General features: G+C 46.2%; 1 protein-coding gene across 1 annotated transcript in view; it reads right to left on the reverse strand.

Annotated features, from left to right (window-relative positions):
• Window positions 1-3744: 3744 nt before the first annotated feature.
• The window catches only part of LOC144094925 (aurora kinase A-B-like), a 28198-nt gene continuing 9660 nt past the window's right edge, over window positions 3745-22282 (reverse strand). Inside the window, exons 5-7 of the mRNA XM_077628792.1 lie at window positions 21965-22113; window positions 6742-6973; window positions 3745-3969 (exon numbers count right to left, since the gene is read on the reverse strand). Of these exons, the coding sequence (XP_077484918.1) occupies window positions 3865-3969; window positions 6742-6973; window positions 21965-22113 (486 nt within the window). The 3' untranslated portion in view covers window positions 3745-3864. The remainder of the gene's footprint in view (window positions 3970-6741; window positions 6974-21964; window positions 22114-22282) is intronic.

Here is a 22282-nt window from a genome sequence, read left to right on the forward strand (position 1 = left end):
GAGGTAGGCTTGGTCAGGATCCCAGATGGCTGATGCATATTCATCTTCGGACAAATGACTGTTATGAACTTAACTTTCTTCAGGTGCGAGGGAGCCAGTCTGAGGTTATGCTTTAGCGGGCCGAGTCAGAGGTTGGCGGACGCTAAATTCAGATTAATGTGGTTAAGCCATGTTAAGTCTGAATGCATGTGACTTCCGAGGTACTTGTAAATAGTTCCAAGTTTGAAAGAACCGTTATTTAAGAAATAAGTTGTGGGAATGCAAGAACTGCAAGTGATAGACATAAGATTAGTTTTAGAAGTATTGAGCGGCATAAGCCAAGATGTGCACCATGAGGTTACTGCATCAAGGTCAGTTTGCAAACATTGTTGATCAGTGATAGAAACAATATTACGGTATATCACATAGTCATCAGCAAAGAGCTGAACTTGAGAAGACAGAGAGTTAGGTAAATCATTAACATATATTAAAAAGAGGAGTGGACCAAGAACGCTCCCCTGTGGTACCCCAGAGCCGACTAGAGTAAGTGGAGTTGTAGCTGTTGATGGAGGTAAAATGAAGTCTAGCGTTCCTTGGGTTTATGACAGCAGCAGGTTAGAGTGAATGCAGACTTGGATGCAGAAATATCTGAAATTTCGACGATAGATCCGGGGGCATCATCATCAGCCTGACTACACCCACTGCAGGGCAAAGGCCTCTCGTATGTGTCTCCTATTAACCCGGTCCTTTGCGAGCTGCGCCCACCCTATTCCTGCAGACTTCTTAATCTCATCCGCCCACCTAACCTTCTCCGCCCCCGCTACGCTTGCCTTCTCTTGGAATCCACTCTGTCACCCTTAACGACCAGCGGTTATCTTGCCTTTGCATTATATGCCCTGCCCAAGCCCATTTCTTCCTCTTGATTTCAACTAGGATGTCATTAACACGCGCTTGTTCCCTTACCCACTCTGCCCGCTTCCAGTCTCTTAACGTTACACCTATAATTTTTCTTTACCTGGCTTGCCGTGTTGTCCTTAACTTAAGCTGAACCCTTCTCGTTAGATCCGGGGGCAATTCCAAATAATGTCCGGACCCCGTAGAGTATCTGTTACGGGTTCAGTTGGACTTATTTTTGGAAATGTGGCGGAGAGTTTGAAGGATCCTTCACTCCCGCCATCGGTTGGCCTGGTATTGCACTACCTCAGGGATCGGCCTCGTCTTTAGCGCCTCTTTACTATCCTGTCTTTCTATCCCATCTTTCAACTCTCCTACTATCTGCACGTGGTAGCGATTGTGGCTCGGCTAGAGCCAGTGAGCAGGCCTGTGTACTTTCCTTTTCTTCCTTCCTGGCAACAACAGACAGACCGACGCACTTGGGATGAATGAATTGTTTCATTACCTTCTTTCTTCCTGTAGCGCAGTTTTACACCACGCTTGCATATGTGCAGTACCTGAAAATGATGCATTCTAAATCCACTTCTGACGAGTTACTGTATCCTACAAGTTACTACACTACAGTGGCTATTTTAGCACGGCACAAATTGTAGTGCACTATTTTTATGCACCGTGCAAAGGCAATAAGTGTTATTATTCTTGGTAAACCAGCGCAATGGCACGAAGCCAAAAAGGAGAAGAGGGGACAAGACACAGTACTGATGTGTTCCCTCACAGCTGAGACCCGCAGGACAGTGGCGTAGCCAGAAATTTTGTTAAGGGGAGGGGGGCTCATGTTGCAGCACGGCCTTCTCATAGAATTTGTGGAAGGCTCAAACGCAACAATAATAACTGCATTTCCATTGCAATGCCATTGTGTATTAGATAACGCTACATACTGTCTAGACAAGTGAAATATGTATTTTTTAAAATAAAAGAATGTATTCGTATGTCTTAAAATCATGGCAGACATGATTACAAAACATAAGACTGAGCAGGGGACAAGACAGCAGGGAAGGAAACAGGACGAGCTTGTCCTGTTTGCTTCTCTTCTGTGTCTTGTCCCTTGGTCAGTTTTATTTCTTGTAATCAAGTCATACCAACTATGTATCCCCTTATTGTTCACTCGTGGCAGACATAACTGATACCAATGCTTCCATGTTTTTGCGTATTTATTAAGTAAAGAAAATATCCCACGAAGTATAAAACTATATCAGTCTCAAACCAGCAAAGCAGTGCATGCCGCTGATATGAAAAACGTAAAGGCATGAAATTAGCAAGTAGAGGACAAAGATTTTAATGAGTGTTTGTCGTTCAGGAACCTTTACATGTTTGTACATATGCAACGGCCAGGGAAAAATCTCTACGACGCTGTCCTTCGTTCCATTGTACTGCGCAGCAGCAGCTGTCACCGGTCATGTATTGCCAGTAATTGCACCGAAATTTTAGTCGCAACAGTGAGCCATCGATAGGCCCTTGAAAGTTTGCGCTAGGATGGGGCCCCTTGCGTTACATGACCCCAGGTGCATGGGAGTTTGCACAAAATCAAACCAGAGTTAGCAACGTTCGTGCCAAAATGACTTCTCTAGTCTGAAAAAGACACTGTAGGTGGCAAAATCCAGAATGACTTCCAGAACCGGTCATTGTTTTGGTCAGCGGTGCGGGACAGTTTGAAAAAATTTCGGGAGGGGGGGGGGGGGGCTGAAACACCACAAGAACCCCCCCCCCCCCCCCCCCCTCCTGGCTACGCCACTGCTGCAGGATGCAGACACCTGTAGTGGCCCAGTGGTATGAGCATTTGCCTCAAATGGAAAGTGTGGAGCTTGATCCCTAGAGCTCCCAGCTACCCACCAGTGATAAATGTATACAAGCTTTTCCTTAGCTTGGTGCCCGGATTCACTGGGTGAAAAACTTTGCAATTTCTCTCAAGTTGTCTCCACCGTCTGTAGATCAAAAAGATGTTAGCTACTGCACTCTTCGACTGAGCTGCTCTTGCACCATTGAAATTTTGCTTGCAGATGCTTACTGCCCCAGCTTGTGAAAGAAGCCGTCTTGTAGAGGGCTGGTGATAGTGGTGTAATGAAACTGCTTAACAATCGTGTGCAAAGGGACTTGTAGCTTTTCTAGTGAGTGTGCCGCACCTAGAAGCGATTGCTTTGTTTCAGGTGAATTTTGCATCCTTCATGTCGTAAATAATGTGGTTCTTTTAATGCCATATAGTGAACGCTGCAAATAATATTTCAAAAAACAGTGAGAGGGGTAGCATGTCAGGCACCATTGTCGTGCAGACTTATTTTGCCACCAGTAAAAACAGCAATTTTCTTTCACATTTTGAAGTGTTACGTGCACCTTCAAAATAGAAATTAAAACTTCCATGGTCATCCAAATGTTTACTTGATAAATCATGGGAATTTGATGGTGCTATTTGCATCAATTATGACACATTTTACAAAATTTTACACATCCCTGCAAAATAAGCCACTATTATTTTGCGCTCAGAAGTTAACAAATTATCTTAATTAAGACATGGATATACTATTTAGGCAGAAAAACATTTAATTTTGATGGAAACAACAAGTGGAATGAATGGATTAAGAAAATCCTTTGAAAGGATAAGAAATTTTGCTTCCCTGGATGATGCCGAACTACTACAGTATAAAAACCATCGACCACAGGTTGATTAGAGCCCTTCAAGGAGATTCCAAGGTGCAACAACGGCAACCAGGACCCAGATGCAGGAAGAAACAGCCCTTCTAGCTGCATGGCTTGATACAGCTCATCTGTGAACACACAGCTAGACCATCACCTTGAGCATCAAACTTTAGCCGGAAGGTCAGAAATAAAAGCATTTATTAAAAAAGCACAGCTCTGTTGGGGCTGTCAGATAAAATATGCTGCACACACAGCATGTACAGTATTTATGTGCAGGTGGGCTCCCGGCGTATTCTTTCTTCACAGTGTCTTGCACTCTACAGTGGTGTCTGCATTTGTGGTCACCCAGGGGTGGCTCAGTACCTCATCAAGGGAAATTCGGTCGGCAGGCCGTGTCTTCAACAACTGTTGAAAAAAAGAAAAAGGAAGACTATGCTGAGCGCAGGCACTCGCACGTGATCAAATGAATAAGACCTGTTTCATTCATGGGAAGTGCTTGCGGATCATGGAATCCCCAGAATAATTTAGAGTCCACATTTTTTTTCAAATGTGGTGCCCTCTAGGAAGCATACCAAAATTTGTCCGCTACACAACTGGTGGGAAACAAATGCATGTGGCCACTGCTGTTCCCACTACTGGCACAATCCGCTTCAGCAAGGCACCAACTGCTCATGTGATGCAGCAGGTGTGCACATTTAGCTGTTGACTGCTTTTGTGGCTAACACGAATTGCACATGCGTGGCGTAAGCTGGCAATTTGTTTTCAGCCAGTGGGTTGCAGGCATCTCTAAGAGACTTGGACATTCCGAGTTCATAATTGCATCATATCCTTCGAAGTCCCGTTTCTCCAGCATAGCAAAGCATTTTATCAGTATATCGAGTGGAACTATTTTAAAACAGCCAACCGAAACCAATACTATATGGCCAAAGACTGCACTCTCCTCGACTCCATGACGACGTCACAAACATTCCTGAAAAAAAGTTGTGCACAGGTTAAATGGCTGAAACAGTGATTGAACGGTACCCCATGCACAAAATGCCTCAGATGATCTGACACAAAGTGCGAAAATTTTGTGCAGCGAGTATAAGTCAATGTGTTGGCAATGTCTGCGACATCCCAAATATAGTGTTGCCCGTGGAAATCACACGAAATGACACATTGCTGCTAAACTTTGTGGAAATGACAAATGTGGCGAGGGGAACCTACAGCAATTGTTTTATGTGAATATAGGAACCTTGAGAAGCCCTCGGAGTTGCTCTTAGAGAGGTCCAGTCGGTGCTTGTGCAAGTGACCACCACAATCTTCTTCCAATTCCAGCTTTCAATGCTGTCCAAGAACAAGTCAAGTAACAAAATTTTTTTTGCGTGTGTGTGGCTCTAGTGGTCATTAATATTTCGTCCCCAATAACCCACGGCTGCGCAGTCCAACAAAACGTGTACATGGCTCACTCTTGACATCCCAGGTTCAACTTAGATGCCTGCGCACGAGGTACAAGAATACGCATCACAGGATGGCAAGAAAGGGCTGCACTTATGGTTCCAAAAATAAAGAGAAGGCCTGGTGTTGCACTGCACGCATCTGAGTGCAGCTCAATGCTATTTTTCTCCTGCAGTACTTTTCCTCATTCAATGTCTTCAAATGCAAAGCTTTGTGCTGTCACAACTTGCAGCTTGTCATAAAAGCCAATAAAATTGCCATCGCCCAGATGAATGAGCCAGGAACATGTAGTCCAAAAAACAAAAAACAAAAACTTCCTTCTGGATTTCTGATGCTACTGTGCGAATTTTAAACGTTTAAAGGAGACTAAACTGAGACATTAGGCGTACGGAAAAAGGCGATCTCACACACACACAGCCACCCACATTTGCGCGCACGCGCACAATTAGAAAGCACATGGGTATTAAATTACCAGACAGAAGAAATGCAAAAGGGCATAGTTCCATCAGTTAAAGCTGAGGCGGCCGTGACTGGCAAACTTTTCTAGCTTGTTTTGTGAGCAAGCACCATGACAATTTCTAAGTTTTGCTTACCTGTAGTGCTATATGCAAAAAATACGCTTCTATTTTTGTCACTTGCCAGTTGTACAACAGCCTTCATCGTCGATGTCACTGGTCTCAGATTCTCTACAATGCGCATATTAGCCGTCTGCCGAGCCACTTTCAAGCTGCCTGTTTACAAATGCAAGATGGCGATTTTTTCATTGTCTCTCATTTACTATGTTAACAGTTGAAAAAAGAAACGGGTATGTTTAGCTCCCATGATGCTGGCAGCATGGGCAAACAAGCACGAATTTACAGACAAATTTTAAAACAAGCGCGATTTTAGGTAGGCAAGCTATAAGCGAACGTCCCCAATGCCGCAACATTTGATAAACTGAGGCGCCCCTTCTAGGTTGTAGAAATCTGCAAAAGACACCAAATCTGGTTGAGGGTATTCTTTGAAAGGATACATAACACAACAGCATACGTGGGTATTCTCTGTAACATGTGGTATTCTCTTATGACTGTGACTGCTACACAATAACTGAATTTCGTCACATCATGCTTCGGCTTCAACAGTGGAATGATGGCTGCGATGTCAAAGGTCAGTACAGGTCACATGAGGCATAAAAGCATTGATATAATATCTGCTCCATCTTTCTTTGCGATTCCCACTCTGGAGACAGGCTGGCTTTAACGTTGCAGTGAATTAAAATGAGAGAGCGGAAATTATATCGCAGTTTTTTCATGCCTCAAGTGACCTATATTGAACTCCTTCATGACAGCCATAGTTCGGCTGTTAAAACTGAAACCAAAACAAAATAAGAAAAGAAACTCAACTGTAAATTATTTTGCGGTTGTTGCCGAATGCACTGGGATGATCCATGCATACCAATGTCTTATGTGTTCTTAAAAAGAAGAAGATAGGCAACCAAAAATTTTATGTCTACACTCCTTACACACATTAACCTTCCAACTCCTTACCGAGACAGCAGAGTCGATTTGGGCACTGCATTAGCCCATAAACTTCAAGTGTCCAAGTGCAGCATGTCACCAACATGTCACCAGGACGTACTTCCCAGCTAGGTATCGTTATGTGCCAGTTCAGTTTCCTCAAGCACATAGCGCTGCCATCATGGGAGTGCACTAGATGTCCCCTGTGCAAGTCATCACTTGGCTCAGAGGCAACCTTGCTCACCTTTCCAATGATGTCGCGGGCATCAGCGCTGACGTATGGGGGAAACTGGACCCTTGCGTTACGAATGCGCTGGTACGTCTCCTGCGTGGTCTCCGATTCGAAAGGCGGCTTGCCGACCAGGAACTCGTAGATGAGTATGCCCAGGGCCCAGTGGTCAACCTTCTCATTGTACACAGTGCCCTCGATCATCTCTGGTGGCAGGTAGTCCAGTGTGCCGCACATGGTCGCTCGCCTGCAGACCGGGTTGCAAGAACCACAATTAAAGGCCTATGAACCGCAATTAAATGCATGACAGGATGCTAAAGCAGTCTCTTTGCTTCTGCTACCAGAGGATAAGTCTTACTGGCCGATTGGCCAGACCACACAAACAGAAGGGCATTCGGAACAGAACAAGAAAAGAGGATGGCATTGCAATTCTGTGGCAATGACAGAAGGCTATTTGCGAAATGTAGATAGAAAAACAAGGGGGTTCTGCACTGTTACTTCCTATGCTCAATATTAACGAAAATGGCGGAAAAACATGTCGACCATCTGAAATGAGGGCAAGCACTGAAATACAAAACTTTGACATGAGCACACCATGTATATTTCCCTGCGGGAAACTTCTGTGTAGACAATGCGGTTTAGAACTTTTTAAAACATTAGGAACAGTCAACTGAATTCCCTCTTCAATTCTGGGTTAAGCAGTGCACCTTCAGAACTATTTGAAACCTTGGAGACCTAATGAATAAATCTTGCACCGTGGAAAAATGCTACCAACATGGCCCGAAGCTATGGTTCAATACAACAGCCGATAATGATCAAGACACTATGCTGCCTTACACAATGGCCAACACAAAAATACTTTGAGGACACTTGCGCTCACCTTACGACTATGACTTGATAGCATTAAAATGTCCCTATGATTGCTTCACAGACATCGACACATTTGCTGCTATAACAAACTGCTTTATTACACATCATTGTCCATATTAACTGGTAATACTAATTCGTGACCCTAATTACCAATTCCGCTTGACCGCCTGTTTTCAGCAAAACTACTTTTCTGTGTCACTACCCTCTTTACCAGGTCAGGATGATCCAGTCACACCGACACAGACACCGGGGTTTTTGTCGAACGGGGCCTTTGAACCTTGAGAGTTAAAAGCTGGTCATAGGAATAGATGCCACCTGTAGCTACTGGTGGCATCAATGATTGATAATAGCAAGCAAACAAAACAAAAAAATCCTGAAGAAATATATGGCTAAAGCCTCCAATTTCTTGTAGCAGAAAGATTAAAATTCCAAGAATGAAAAATAAGGAATCTGCAACATGCTGCGGGAAGCCTCCCGCATGTTAATGAACGTGACCTTTCACGCGGCAGACGTTTCCTCTGCTTTGTTTCTTCGTGCTCTGCACTGCCCAGTTCTCTGCCCATCAGTCCCTTTTCCCTTTCTTACCTCTCGCGGCTTCTTTCAATGCCTTCTCTTTATCAACAACCTGCACCACGTTCTTTCCACATTTGCAGCAACTCTCTTGACAATGTGTGCTGGGTGCTTCACCTCAATGACTCCTGTCGACAAGTTTGCTTTTCCTCACACCTCTCAAATTTGGTGGGAGCTTCTGTGGTTATGAGCAGAGTTGTGCAACTGTTTTCCCCAAACCACTGTTAATGCTGCTTGTGGAGCGCCAATCACATGATCCTGCAGACGTCGAACAAGTCCAAAATTCTAGGACATCAATTTTAATTTTGAGGCAACTGTGAAATATTGTAAGGTACTGTTATGGAAATGTTGACAAAATGGTCCATTCTTTTCATGCATAGTAAAATTACCTTTTAAGATTGTCCATCGCTTGCATAGAGTAGTTCAGACTGCCACAGAAAACAAATAGGGATCTTTTTTGACGATAGCCAAAACGTTAATATGTAGCAAAAAATACAAGCTTGTAGAGGGGAGATCTACTGATATACGGCCAGCAGCGCTTCCAGGGAGGATTGGCAGCTGATAGAAGAGCCAACACCGCTGTTTGTTTGGCTGATGCGACTGCCGGCTACGCTTTTCTTGGTGGCTCTGACGGCTTGTGCTTGGGTGTTCGGTCGTGTCTTGCGATGGGATATCACAACTATACGGCATGTTTCAAACTGCTTGTCAGCGCGGAGCGGCGAAGCCAGCGAGAATAACCGCGTGCGCACAAGTTTGCCCATAGATGATAATCGTTGTGTCGGCAAACTTGTGCACACGTGGCTTTTCTCACTGGCTTCTCAGCTCCGCGCCGTGATAAGGCGCCGACAAGCAGTTTGGTCGACGCTCGTGTGGTACTGTTAAAGAATTGTGTGGTGTGGTAATTGATTCGCGGTTGCTTTCCCGGACGAAGTTGCGAAAGCAAACTTATGGAATCCGGAACTACCGAACAATTCGCTGGGCCGCAAGTGATGATGCTGTTTTAGCGTCTTACTCAGCTTCGTGCGTGCACCTTCATGCCATCCTGCAAGGGGGTGGGGGAGGGAGGGGGGTGCGCGTGGCCTTTCATTTAGAGTGAACTTTTTTCGGGGGCCGACCAGCGTAGGGTGCGGGTCCGGGTGGTGACATATACGCAGCAACATACACTATACCTATATTGCGAGTTATGACCTTTGTGGAGTTTTTTAAGTCGCGCTTGCGAAATCAATGCCTAATTTGCGCACCCCCTTCTTAGAGCCCTAATTTCTGAATAAAAAGTGCGCAAATTATGCACTTAAATACGGTATTGATTATTACAGTGGAATCCTACTATATGAAAAAACTGAGTTCACGAACTTCCCATTGAAAAATGCACTAGTCCAGAATTTCTCGGTATGCGTTCCATTTCACTGTAACACAGATGACTTCACAGCTGCAGTCCTGGCTCTTCACATGCACAGATTGCCAGCACGTGGCACAGTCGCTGCTGGCAAGTGGTCGCAATATACGCCATGCGAAAATTCAATTTAGCATAGAGTTTCCTGTGCTACAACTGCGCATGAGAGATTTACTGGAGGCGACGACGGCAGTGAGACATTTTTTTCTGCAATACCCTAATAGCCAGCACCTTGTTACTACCCGAACATAATTTTGAAAAGCAACTCAGGTGGGTCTTCACAAACATTTTAAGTTGGTAGCCACGTCACATTCCTTCAAGTGCTCTCGAAGGCCACCACAAACCATTTTTGAAACTACACAGTGGAATATTTTTAAAACAGCGGAAACAGCAAATCGAAATTGAAACACAGCCCGCGGCCAGAGACGAGAAAAGAAAAGCACTCATACGCGTGCTGAATAACTGCAGTTGTGACTGGAAATGACGAGTCTTTTGATACAATGCTTAAGACGACCTAGTACAAGCCTCAGAATTTTGTTAAATAAGAGAGGAGCACGTATGAATGTGCTGAAAATGTTTGAGACGTCGAAAAAGCAGTGTTTCCCACAGATAACAACTGAACCGAGGCTATGGAAATGACAAACTTTAAAAATCGATTTGCCACGAAATGAAATGCCGCATGGCTGCCAAGCTTAACGGAAGTAATCAGGAACAAGAGAAAAACCTACAGTACAAGCTTCATTAGAATAGGGTAACCTTCGAAAACCCACTAAACCCAACTGTTTGAACACATAGCGTCTGAACTACGGTTCGAAGCTGCTACATGTCTAGGTATGGCCACACGTGTTGCATGAACAAGGCGACTACTCCGAGGTTAGCAAGGCAGGTTGTCAAAGGGGTGGACAAAAAAAGTCTCTTAGGCCCGTTTGTGAGATGACAAGCAACTTGAACTTAAGGCTTAAGGAGGTTTAACGTCCCAAAACGACTAAGGCTATAAGGGACGCCATAGTGAAGGGCTCCAGGAATTTCGATCACCTGGGGTTCTTTAACGTTCACTAACATCGCACAGTACATGGGCCTCTAGAATTTCGCCTAAATCGAAATTCGACCGCTGTGGCCAGGATCGAACCCGCGTCTTTCTGGTCAGCAGCCGAGGGCCATAACCACTGAGCCACCACGGCGGCCAGCAACTTGAACTGTAGTTTGCCTGCTAACAACTTTCGTGAGTTTAAGTTGTTGCTATAAATACTCATTTCAGAGTGAATAAATGCGTTCAAATAACCAGAATTGACTATCAATTCACTGGGCACGATCATAAAAAGTTATGGCTTTGTAATTTACCTAATGAGAGTTCCTGTAATAAGGCCAACAAGTAAGCTTTATGCAGAATAAACATGAATTATGCAGCTGTTGGCTCCTGAAAAGGCCAGAAGAAGAGAAAACATGAATGATGTAGAAACAGCCTCCCATGTCGCAAATATTTACATGCACTGCATGCAAAGTTTTGGTCGAGTGGTCGAGACGCCTTGGGCTGCCGTGCCAAGGATTTCAGGTTTGATGCCTGCACTTGGGCAGATATCCACTTTTTCCTTTTCTGGGCTACTCTTTGTATCAAAGCGAAAGAAACACCTGATAGTAAATGGGTTACTAAAGCCTCCAGCAGCATTGGCCTGCAACAATGGTTGAATTTATTAAAGACCTGCAAAAACAATAAGTGATTGCTCATTTATGGTTTTTCTGGCAGAACCACTGATAAAGCTTTTCCTTAGACCCCTTAGAGCAAATGTAGCTGCCAATGAAATGACTATCATCTGCTTATTTTACTGCCCCGAATGCGTGCCCGAGACGAAGAAGGCGGATTCGCAAACATTCAGCGATGCAAACATTTTAAAATATAATGTTTGCAGAAATATATTTTTTTCTTACCAGTGCTTAGAGAATAAACAGACATAGTTCTTCAGCATGACATGTATATCAGTGAAGTCAATGAAGTTTAAGCCAGGCTGCTGTAAAACCTTACCAGGTTTAAAATCTTAATTACTCACCATAACAACGGCGGCCACTATCTGGATGTGGTGCCACATTACAGCACCATGAATAATTGTGACTTCACAGCAGAGCATTAAGAGTCAAATTTGAGCTCTGCATGAACTAGTAATCTATTAATTTTTGAATTTTATCAACACCTCTGTGGTCATTTTCACCTGGTTCTACCCAAGGCGAGTGTGACGTCAACTCTGGTGAGCCCCGCTATCCAGGTTACCCAAGCGATGCTGCCAATAATTCCGAATAATTCCAAATAATTATGTCTAGTTTTTTTCTAGAAGAGAGACACTGACATAGGAAACAAGTGTGTTGTCTCACTAGTGCAGCACTGCAAACAGAGTAAAATCTTTAGGCTCACAAACTGCAGTCCGCTCCCAGAGCTGGTGATATCATTGCAAGTTTTCCGGCCCTCAATGAGTCAACCTTGCTCTATAGTGGGCTCCAATGCCTTCCCACTTGCCGACTAGCCTGGTTAACGGCTGCTCGCATGGAGTGAAGGGTTGCAATACCATGCATAACACTGAATGGCTGGAAGCCCATCTTTGCATTAATATGGCACAGTTGCACTTCAGGCTGTGCAGGGTGTCGGTGAGTGCTGTCCCAACAGAATCAAGTTGCTTACCGGGCTTGGTCACAGAGGTGGTTAGCACGAGTTGCATCGTCGACTGGCTACTAGCTGACTGTTCATCCTCACTTGGCTTCTGATTCACTGGACCAGCATTATCCAGCATGCCAGCTGCACCAAATTTATGTCATTGCATGTTGAACATGGAGTGCATTAGGCCACGTAGCAAATGATTACAGCCCAGCAACCTGCACTGTTAAACTACTACTGTTAAACTACAGCCTGTGTTGTAACAAAACATGGCAAACTGCTGTAGTTCAACAGAGCTGTACAGTCTGTAAATTAGCTACAGTTCATGCAGCAGAGAGGCCTCCATGTCACCAACTGACCAGTGCAACTGTCATGCCACAGCAAAAGATGTGAAAGGCCCCTGAGCAGCAACTCACCTTTACCTTCAATTTAGCATCGAATCCCAATATCTTCTGGGCCACTATGGCATATATCTGCCGGAGGGACTGTGCTAAATGGATGTTGTTGCCTACCAAGCACTGCACATGTACAGCACCAAGAATGTGCATGCACATACCACATTTTTCTATTTTCGACTGTGTAAGTCGTGCTTTTTTTCTGAATTTTCCATCCGTGAGTCATATACCTTGAAAAATCATGCATTGCCACACGCCATCTTTTGGCATGACCAGCAACTAACATGAAGAGGAAACCGGTGCCTCTCAGCCCACTACACCTCTGCCCTCGACATCTAGACATAGACACGATGGCCTCCAGTGACGGCACCAAGCGCAAGCTCAGTGCCTTGCTGGACATTGTTTCAGAGTCTGGCATCCTAACCCTTTCGGCATCAAATTGCTCACTCATTCACTCACTGTTCTTTCTTGCTGAATGTGATGGCACCTTGCGGTGGCCCACGGGTTAGGGCGTTCAGCTACCGAGCCGGAGTACCTGTGTTTGAACCCAACTGCGGTGGCCACGTTTCGATGGAGGCGAAACAAAAATGGTGCCCGTGTGCTGTGCGATGTCAGAGGGCACACTAAAGATTCCCAGCAGGCAGAAATTATTCTGAAGTACTCCACTGCAGCACCCATTTCTCTTCTTTCACTCCAACCCTCCTTCCCTCATGGCGCAACTGAGGTATCCAACTTGAAGCAGGACAGTTACTGCACCATTTCCTTTTCACGCCGCCTGAGAGGAGAAGGAGTTACGATGCAAAATTCAAGTTCTCTGCCATTGAATGTGTGCTGGAGAATGGGATCAGGGAAGCAGGGAGACTGTTTGACGAGAGCAATATTACCCAGGACTGGCGTAATTCAAACCTTGCAGGTGCAAACCTGCAAGAGCACCCCAGCTGACAAAGCTAAAAAAAAAAAAAAGCACTCCATAGGAAGAAAGCACCCTGGCCAGTGCTCGAAGATCGTCTGCACATGGCAGCTGCCGCAAGAGTAGGTATCTTCATCACACTTTCCGACGAAGGGATCCTCAGTATGTTTATAGCACTCACAGAATGAGCAGGTGTGTATTATACACTAGTGAGACTTGATGATTATTGATTATTATGGTGCAAGGGCATCTATGGCAAAAAGCGCCATGGCACAGGGTATTTTCGATTACTCAATGTGGGGTCAAAGACCCATTTTTCAAGCATTTCACCACTTACTAACTGAGCACCAGGCCAAGGGAAAGCTTGTATCCACTGCAGCACCGGTGGGTATAGGGCGGCACGGGAGATCTAACCTCGCACCTCCCAGATGTGAGCAGGATGCTCAACCACTCAGCCACTGCTGTGGTGCTAGTGAGACTTGTGTGAGGCTTTTTGAGAAAAACTGCCATTTGCAGGGGGCGCAACTTAAGCACAGGTGCAACTTGCAGACTGAAAAATACGGCAAGCCCGGTAGCGTTGCCCCTCTTTCAGGTCTAATTTTGTTGTAGCATCTTTCAGGCAGAGATGTTGTGAATGCTCACATCACAGGCTCACACAATGTTCTCTTAGCAGAGCACAGCCTCGGCTGGCATCTGTGCATGCACCAAGAAGGGAAGCCATTACATGCAAGGGTAATTCTTGAACTCCTACCGCTCGCCTAATACAGCACACACAGGAGGATACTCCATGACAATATGACTGTCATTCGTCACAATCAAATCAGCTAAGATTTAATCCCCAAAAAACAAAAGCCATGCTTTTTTGAGCTTGAAATAAAGAATTCACTACAGTGTGCCCAATTAAAGGCGGCAGATCGGACATCAAAGTTGTTGAGCAGCACACCATTCTTGGAGTTACGTTCTCTTATTTAATCTGGGATTTACTTGCCGAGAATATAGGTATACCCGAAGCTTTTTCGTAACTGGAGCAATATCGCTAACCCGCACTCTTCTTCCACAAAATAAACAAATATATCCCACATTGTTTGCCTAGAAGTTATTACAGTCTTGTGTGGCTGACCATTAATTTAAACAAAAATCTAGTTTTAGAGAGAGAGGCTAGCCATCACATATTGAAACGAAAGCTCCACTTTCCAGCCAGGCTTCACATGCCTGATGTCATACCATGTGACTGGCCACAGCTGAAGCCGAGCTTCGCCCGCGCCGAGCCTCCACCGTACCACATGACATTAACAAGGCGGATTTAAATCTACCTTGACATTAATACGTGATTAGCCGTATATAGCGAGCGCCTCGCCGCGCTCGCTTCAGTCGGAGCTGTTGGGGGCTTGACTTTGCGGAGGGATGGAGGCCTGTCTTTTGCTCGTCTCATTAGGTAGAACCAAATTAAACCCGAGCCATTTTCCGATGGGTAAACCCCGATCAAGATCTAGCTATGTTCGTAGGTAGGTGCCAAGAGCATAGAATAATAAATAAATTATAAAGTGAACATTGCCACGACTAGGATTCGAACACATGGCGCCACGAACAGATCAGCTTCGCTGACCAGTGCATGATAGCATTATGCTATCATCTCAGCCTATCACGCCTCCTGTTAAACTGCACCACACTCGCACGCTGTGCATCACACATCCTCGTCTTCATCAACTTCCATCTGCGGCGCGAACAGATCAGATCAGCTTAACCTCGATCAGAGATTTAACCGGTTCTAATTTTGTTGCCAGACGTGCCAACGACCCAGCAAAGGAAAACCATGAGCCAGTCAGGCGAAACACATGCTTTCGCATTTTAGCTGCGTTAAAACCCTGAAATTTTTTTGTTTTGCTGCTGATCTCCTACCGTACTTTCTTCAGCTGTATAAAATTCTTCAAATAAATCATATTTATGACAACAGAATTTTGCACCCAATCATTCATCTGCTTTAAACAAGCCTTACGGTTTTATGGGGTTTAACAGCCCGAAGAGACTCTGGCTGCGAGCTACCGTAGTGGAGGGTAGTACACGAGCATGTAGCATTACGCCTCTATTGAAATGTGACTGCTGCTGTCAGGATCGAATCCGTGTCTCTTTGGTCAGTAGCCGAGCGCCATAACCACTGTGCCATGCCAAATTTCCACATTTGTACCAGCAAAGAATGCGTAGGAACCTTTTGAGACAATGTTGCTCTTGATTGAAATGCAATGCATGATATTGTCATGTAGTGGTGAAGGCAGTCCAGGCAGTGAGGAAGACAGTAAAAGAAAGCTTCCAAAAGAAACTGTTATTGGGCTGACCTGTGCCCACAATGAACCGAATGACTCGGCGGTGGCGAAAGCAGCAAATATGCTCAGTGGTCGTTGGTGTGCCCGCAGCTCTTGGTCGTGCTGTATTTAAATCTGATAGCGCATTCGGAGATATGACGCGCAAAGTTACCACGACAGTTTGGAACAACGCAGAATTGGCTCTGCCTGGATGCGATCAATCGAGATGAATCTGGTCACGTCTTGCATCACAAAGTGATAAAGCCATGTGCTGCCAGATTTGAAGAACAAACAAATAACGAGTAAAAAGATTAGTGGCAATACTATAGGCATGCGTGGCTGTCAGCAAAGTAGAGTATCACCATACACCCTGAACCCAGCTTTAAAAACCTATTCCATAATCAGCCTCATTTATTTTCCATCTTGTAATTAAGATGTTCAACTGGGTTATCATAATACACTGAAATTTAGAGACATCACTTGCGTAGCTCACTGATGAAGCATGGAGTGAAAGTAGATTAATGTGTTTTAACTTTTACGTGCCAAAAAACTGCCATTTGCTATGACATAGTACAGCAAAAGGCCCCCAGATTGATTTCAAATTCTGGGATTTCTTTAGAGAGCACCACAACTCACTACAAAGGTGGTTTTGCACTTTGCATCTGTTGAAATGGAGCAGCAATGGTTGGAGATGAACCAAGAGCTTGTGTGCTCAGAAGCCAAATGCTGCAATGAAGTGAAGTAGCAGTCACTGACCATAGTCGAAAAAAAAAAGACGTTTCGAAACCCGTACGGGTTTCTTGTTCACAGTGAGCAGGACAAGAGCGGTGGAGAATTTATACCCGGAGAATGTGACGTAAAGATCGGGCGTAGATGCCTGGCATGGGGCCAGCGTTCTTGTTTAATGTTGCTTGTGATGTTTGGATGAATAGCGACTCCAGCAGAAGGCGCGTCGTCAGGTTTCTTTCCTTAGATAAGATGGAGGCATTGCCCCAGTCAATCTGGTGGCCAGTGTCGTGTGCATGACCCGCCAGCGCATTTGTGGCATGCTTTTTGTTTTTCACATCACGTTGGTGGTCCTTTATGCGTCTTGAGAACTTCCCTGTCTCACCGATGTAGGCATGATTGCAGTTCAGGCATGGTATTTTGTAGACGACTCCTGGAAACTGCTCATTTGGTAGTCGGTCTTTCACATTCATTAGCTGATTCCGCAGCTTGCTGACAGGCATGTGGGCCACGCGTAAGTCGTATTTTGAGAACACACGAGACAACGCTTCGCTGATACCAGGCATGTATGGAATGCCTGCTCGTGTTCGATACGTCCTACAATCAGTGGTAGCTGGATGTGCAGCTCGTTCTTGTAGCTTTGATATGAAGCGGCTCGGATAACCGTTGGCTGACAGTTCTTCGTGCACTCTTTTTAACTCCTTTTCTTGATCTTCTCGGCTTTTGCAGACACGTGTCGCACGTTTGGTCAGTGATGTGACGATGGAGGCTTTGTGCGCAACTGGATGATTTGAATGAAAATTCAAGTACTGGGCTGTGTGCGTAGGCTTTCTGTACACAGAGAACGAAAGGCGATTGTCCCTCCGCTCGACCAGGACATCCAAGAAGGGAAGGCGGTTTTCTTGCTCAAACTCGGCCGTGAACTTCAAGCTTGGTTCGACACTGTTTAGTTCATGTAGAAACCGCGACGCGTCCTCTTTCCTTAATATGCAAAAACAGTCGTCGACATACCGGTAGAAGACCTTGGGTGCTGGAGTGAAAGCATTCAATACCTTGTCCTCTAGTGCTTCCATGACGAGGTTTGCTGTGGTGACCGATATGGAAGCGCCCATCGCAGTGCCTTGGGTCTGTCTGTAGAACTTTGAATTAAAGGAAAAATACGTATTGCTTAGGCAGAACCGTAGCAGTGTGCTCAGCTCTGGAACGTCGAAGGGCGTACGACTTGCCAGATTGCGGTCCTTCTCCAACGCTTCCTCGCACGTGGAAACGGCTAGGTCAACCGGGACACTGGTGAAGAGTGCCGTGACGTCGAAGGAGACCATTACGTCCTCTGCGTCCAATTCCAAGTCATGCAGTTTCTGAACAAAATTTGAAGAGTTCCCGATGTACGTCCTAGTCTTTCCGGATAAAGGGCTGAACACTTCGTGGAGGTATCCCGAAAGCCGATACAGTGGCGACCTTGTGAAGTCCACTATCGGGCGTAGGGGGACTCCAGGCTTGTGGATCTTCGGTAGACCGTATATAGCAGGAGCCGAACCATTTGTGCATAGGAGGCGGTAGTAAAGTTTCTTGTTATCCGGGGGCACGAGCTTAAATAGGCCCGCCAGCAGTTCTTGCAATTTTGTTTGCAATCTGGCCGTGGGATCGCGTGGTACAGACAAGTAGGTGCCGTCGTTCAGTAAACCGATCATCTTGTTATTGTATTCACTGCGGTTGAGCAGGACGGTAGCATTCCCTTTGTCTGCCGGTAAGATGGCAATCTCCGGGTTCCTTCTGAGGTCGCGTATGGCTCGTTTCTCAGCCACAGAGAAGATGGGCTTATGCCGCCACTTCGAGAGAACGCCAATGGCGCGAGTGCGGGCTTCATCTCGGACGTTCATAGGTAGCAGGCTTACCGCACGCTCAACCGCACAGATTACCTTTTTCTTTTCTGGTGGGCGATCTGTATTAAAGCTCAAACCGCGGCAGAGGACAGAGGTTTCAGCTGCGCTTGGCTTGTAGGAGGAGAGGTTCACCACAACCTGTCTTTTGTTCTCTTTCCTTGGAATCCGAAGAGCATCAATCTTCTTCTCATGCGATGCCTTGCAATGCCGTTCTCTTACTGCTGCCGTGTAGTTGGCGTGCAGTTGTACGTCCGGAAAGCGCTCTTGGACAATGTATTCGAGCTGTCTCCGCGCGAAAAACGAGTCGGTCTCGAGGCGCTTTATCTTCTGCCGGCATTCCTGAACACGTGCAAGTACCAGTTTTCTTTCGGCGTGTTGAATGATCTGAAAGACCGACTACCAAATGAGCAGTTTCCAGGAGTCGTCTACAAAATACCATGCCTGAACTGCAATCATGCCTACACGGTGAGACAGGGAAGTTCTCAAGACGCATAAAGGACCACCAACGTGATGTGAAAAACAAAAAGCATGCCACAAATGCGCTGGCGGGTCATGCACACGACACTGGCCACCAGATTGACTGGGGCAATGCCTCCATCTTATCTAAGGAAAGAAACCTGACGACGCGCCTTCTGCTGGAATCGCTATTCATCCAAACATCACAAGCAACATTAAACAAGAACGCTGGCCCCATGCCAAGCATCTACGCCCGATCTTTACGTCACATTCTCCGGATATAAATTCGCCACCGCTCTTGTCCTGCTCACTGTGAACAAGAAACCCGTACGGGTTTCGAAACGTCTTTCTTTTTTCGACTATGGTCAGTGACTGCTACTTCACTTCATTGCATCACCATGCCTGACCAGACGGATTTCCGTCGAACTCTTGACTACATGAACTTTCGGAGCATTTACGGACAAGACGTGGTCACCAAGATTCGTCGCTTTGTTTCACTAACTTCAAGAGTCGCAGCCTTTAAGACCCATCTAGACTTCAACCTGACATTCAGGCGGGAGAACTTGGTACCCAAGTCTCTCCGTCTCAAAAGTCCCGTCCACTCCGTCTGGGGCCACCAGATCATTCAACACGCCGAACGAAAACTGGTACTTGCACGTGTTCAGGAATGCCGGCAGAAGATAAAGCGCCTCGAGACCGACTCGTTTTTCGCGCGGAGACAGCTCGAATACATTGTCCAAGAGCACTTTCCGGACGTACAACTGCACGCCAACTACATGGCAGCAGTAAGAGAACGGCATTGCAAGGCATCGCATGAGAAGAAGATTGATGCTCTTCGGATTCCAAGGAAAGAGAACAAAAGACAGGTTGTGGTGAACCTCTCCTCCTACAAGCCAAGCGCAGCTGAAACCTCTGTCCTCTGCCGCGGTTTGAGCTTTAATACAGATCGCCCACTAGAAAAGAAAAAGGTAATCTGTGCGGTTGAGCGTGCGGTAAGCCTGCTACCTATGAACGTCCGAGATGAAGCCCGCACTCGCGCCATTGGCGTTCTCTCGAAGTGGCGGCATAAGCCCATCTTCTCTGTGGCTGAGAAACGAGCCATACGCGACCTCAGAAGGAACCCGGAGATTGCCATCTTACCGGCAGACAAAGGGAATGCTACCGTCCTGCTCAACCGCAGTGAATACAATAACAAGATGATCGGTTTACTGAACGACGGCACCTACTTGTCTGTACCACGCGATCCCACGGCCAGATTGCAAACAAAATTGCAAGAACTGCTGGCGGGCCTATTTAAGCTCGTGCCCCCGGATAACAAGAAACTTTACTACCGCCTCCTATGCACAAATGGTTCGGCTCCTGCTATATACGGTCTACCGAAGATCCACAAGCCTGGAGTCCCCCTACGCCCGATAGTGGACTTCACAAGGTCGCCACTGTATCGGCTTTCGGGGTACCTCCACGAAGTGTTCAGCCCTTTATCCGGAAAGACTAGGACGTACATCGGGAACTCTTCAAATTTTGTTCAGAAACTGCATGACTTGGAATTGGACGCAGAGGACGTAATGGTCTCCTTCGACGTCACGGCACTCTTCACCAGTGTCCCGGTTGACCTAGCCGTTTCCACGTGCGAGGAAGTGTTGGAGAAGGACCGCAATCTGGCAAGTCGTACGCCCTTCGACGTTCCAGAGCTGAGCACACTGCTACGGTTCTGCCTAAGCAATACGTATTTTTCCTTTAATTCAAAGTTCTACAGACAGACCCAAGGCACTGCGATGGGCGCTTCCATATTGGCCACCACAGCAAACCTCGTCATGGAAGCACTAGAGGACAAGGTATTGAATGCTTTCACTCCAGCACCCAAGGTCTTCTACCGGTATGTCGACGACTGTTTTTGCATATTAAGGAAAGAGGACGCGTCGCGGTTTCTACATGAACTAAACAGTGTCGAACCAAGCTTGAAGTTCACGGCCGAGTTTGAGCAAGAAAACCGCCTTCCCTTCTTGGATGTCCTGGTCGAGCGGAGGGACAATCGCCTTTCGTTCTCTGTGTACAGAAAGCCTACGCACACAGCCCAGTACTTGAATTTTCATTCAAATCATCCAGTTGCGCACAAAGCCTCCGTCGTCACATCACTGACCAAACGTGCGACACGTGTCTGCAAAAGCCAAGAAGATCAAGAAAAGGAGTTAAAAAGAGTGCACGAAGAACTGTCAGCCAACGGTTATCCGAGCCGCTTCATATCAAAGCTACAAGAACGAGCTGCACATCCAGCTACCACTGATTGTAGGACGTATCGAACACGAGCAGGCATTCCATACATGCCTGGTATCAGCGAAGCGTTGTCTCGTGTGTTCTCAAAATACGACTTACGCGTTCGCCACATGCCTTTCAGCAAGCTGCGGAATCAGCTAATGAATGTGAAAGACCGACTACCAAATGAGCAGTTTCCAGGAGTCGTCTACAAAATACCATGCCTGAACTGCAATCATGCCTACATCGGTGAGACAGGGAAGTTCTCAAGACGCATAAAGGACCACCAACGTGATGTGAAAAACAAAAAGCATGCCACAAATGCGCTGGCGGGTCATGCACACGACACTGGCCACCAGATTGACTGGGGCAATGCCTCCATCTTATCTAAGGAAAGAAACCTGACGACGCGCCTTCTGCTGGAATCGCTATTCATCCAAACATCACAAGCAACATTAAACAAGAACGCTGGCCCCATGCCAGGCATCTACACCCGATCTTTACGTCACATTCTCCGGATATAAATTCGCCACCGCTCTTGTCCTGCTCAATGTGAACAAGAAACCCGTACGGGTTTCGAAACGTCTTTCTTTTTTCGACTATGGTCAGTGACTGCTACTTCACTTCATTGCATCACCATGCCTGACCAGACGGATTTCCGTCGAACTCTTGACTACAAGCCAAATGCTATGGCCACTGCGCTGCTGTGCCAGGTGCACAACAGGAGAAGCAATGATTCACACAAAACAAGGCTGGAATAGAGTCTCCTTCACCGTTACCGACCCCCTAGGTACAAAGAAAAGAGACTGCAAGTAGAAAAAAAATTGGTTGATACACTTACTTAGAAGAGGGCGCGTGTACGGACCAGCCAAAGTCTGCAATCTTGACATCGCCATTGATTCCCAGGAGCAGGTTTTCGGGCTTGATGTCCCGGTGGATGACATTTTGGCTGTGGCAGACCTTGAGAGCGTTGCACAGTTGGTAGATGTACTGCACAAGAGGAACGGGCCCCTAAGAACCTCAAGAGCAAGGCAACCTTGCGCTGTTTTGCACAGCACCGCCAAGTATGTCGTGGTGGCTTTTACCTCATACTGCACAGCATGGACTAGTCTATCAGGGTCATGATGAGTACCTAAAAAAGTCCCTACACACTACAGTG

The sequence above is a fragment of the Amblyomma americanum genome, chromosome 6 (assembly GCF_052857255.1).
Source record: "Amblyomma americanum isolate KBUSLIRL-KWMA chromosome 6, ASM5285725v1, whole genome shotgun sequence".
NCBI lineage: Eukaryota > Metazoa > Arthropoda > Arachnida > Ixodida > Ixodidae > Amblyomma > Amblyomma americanum.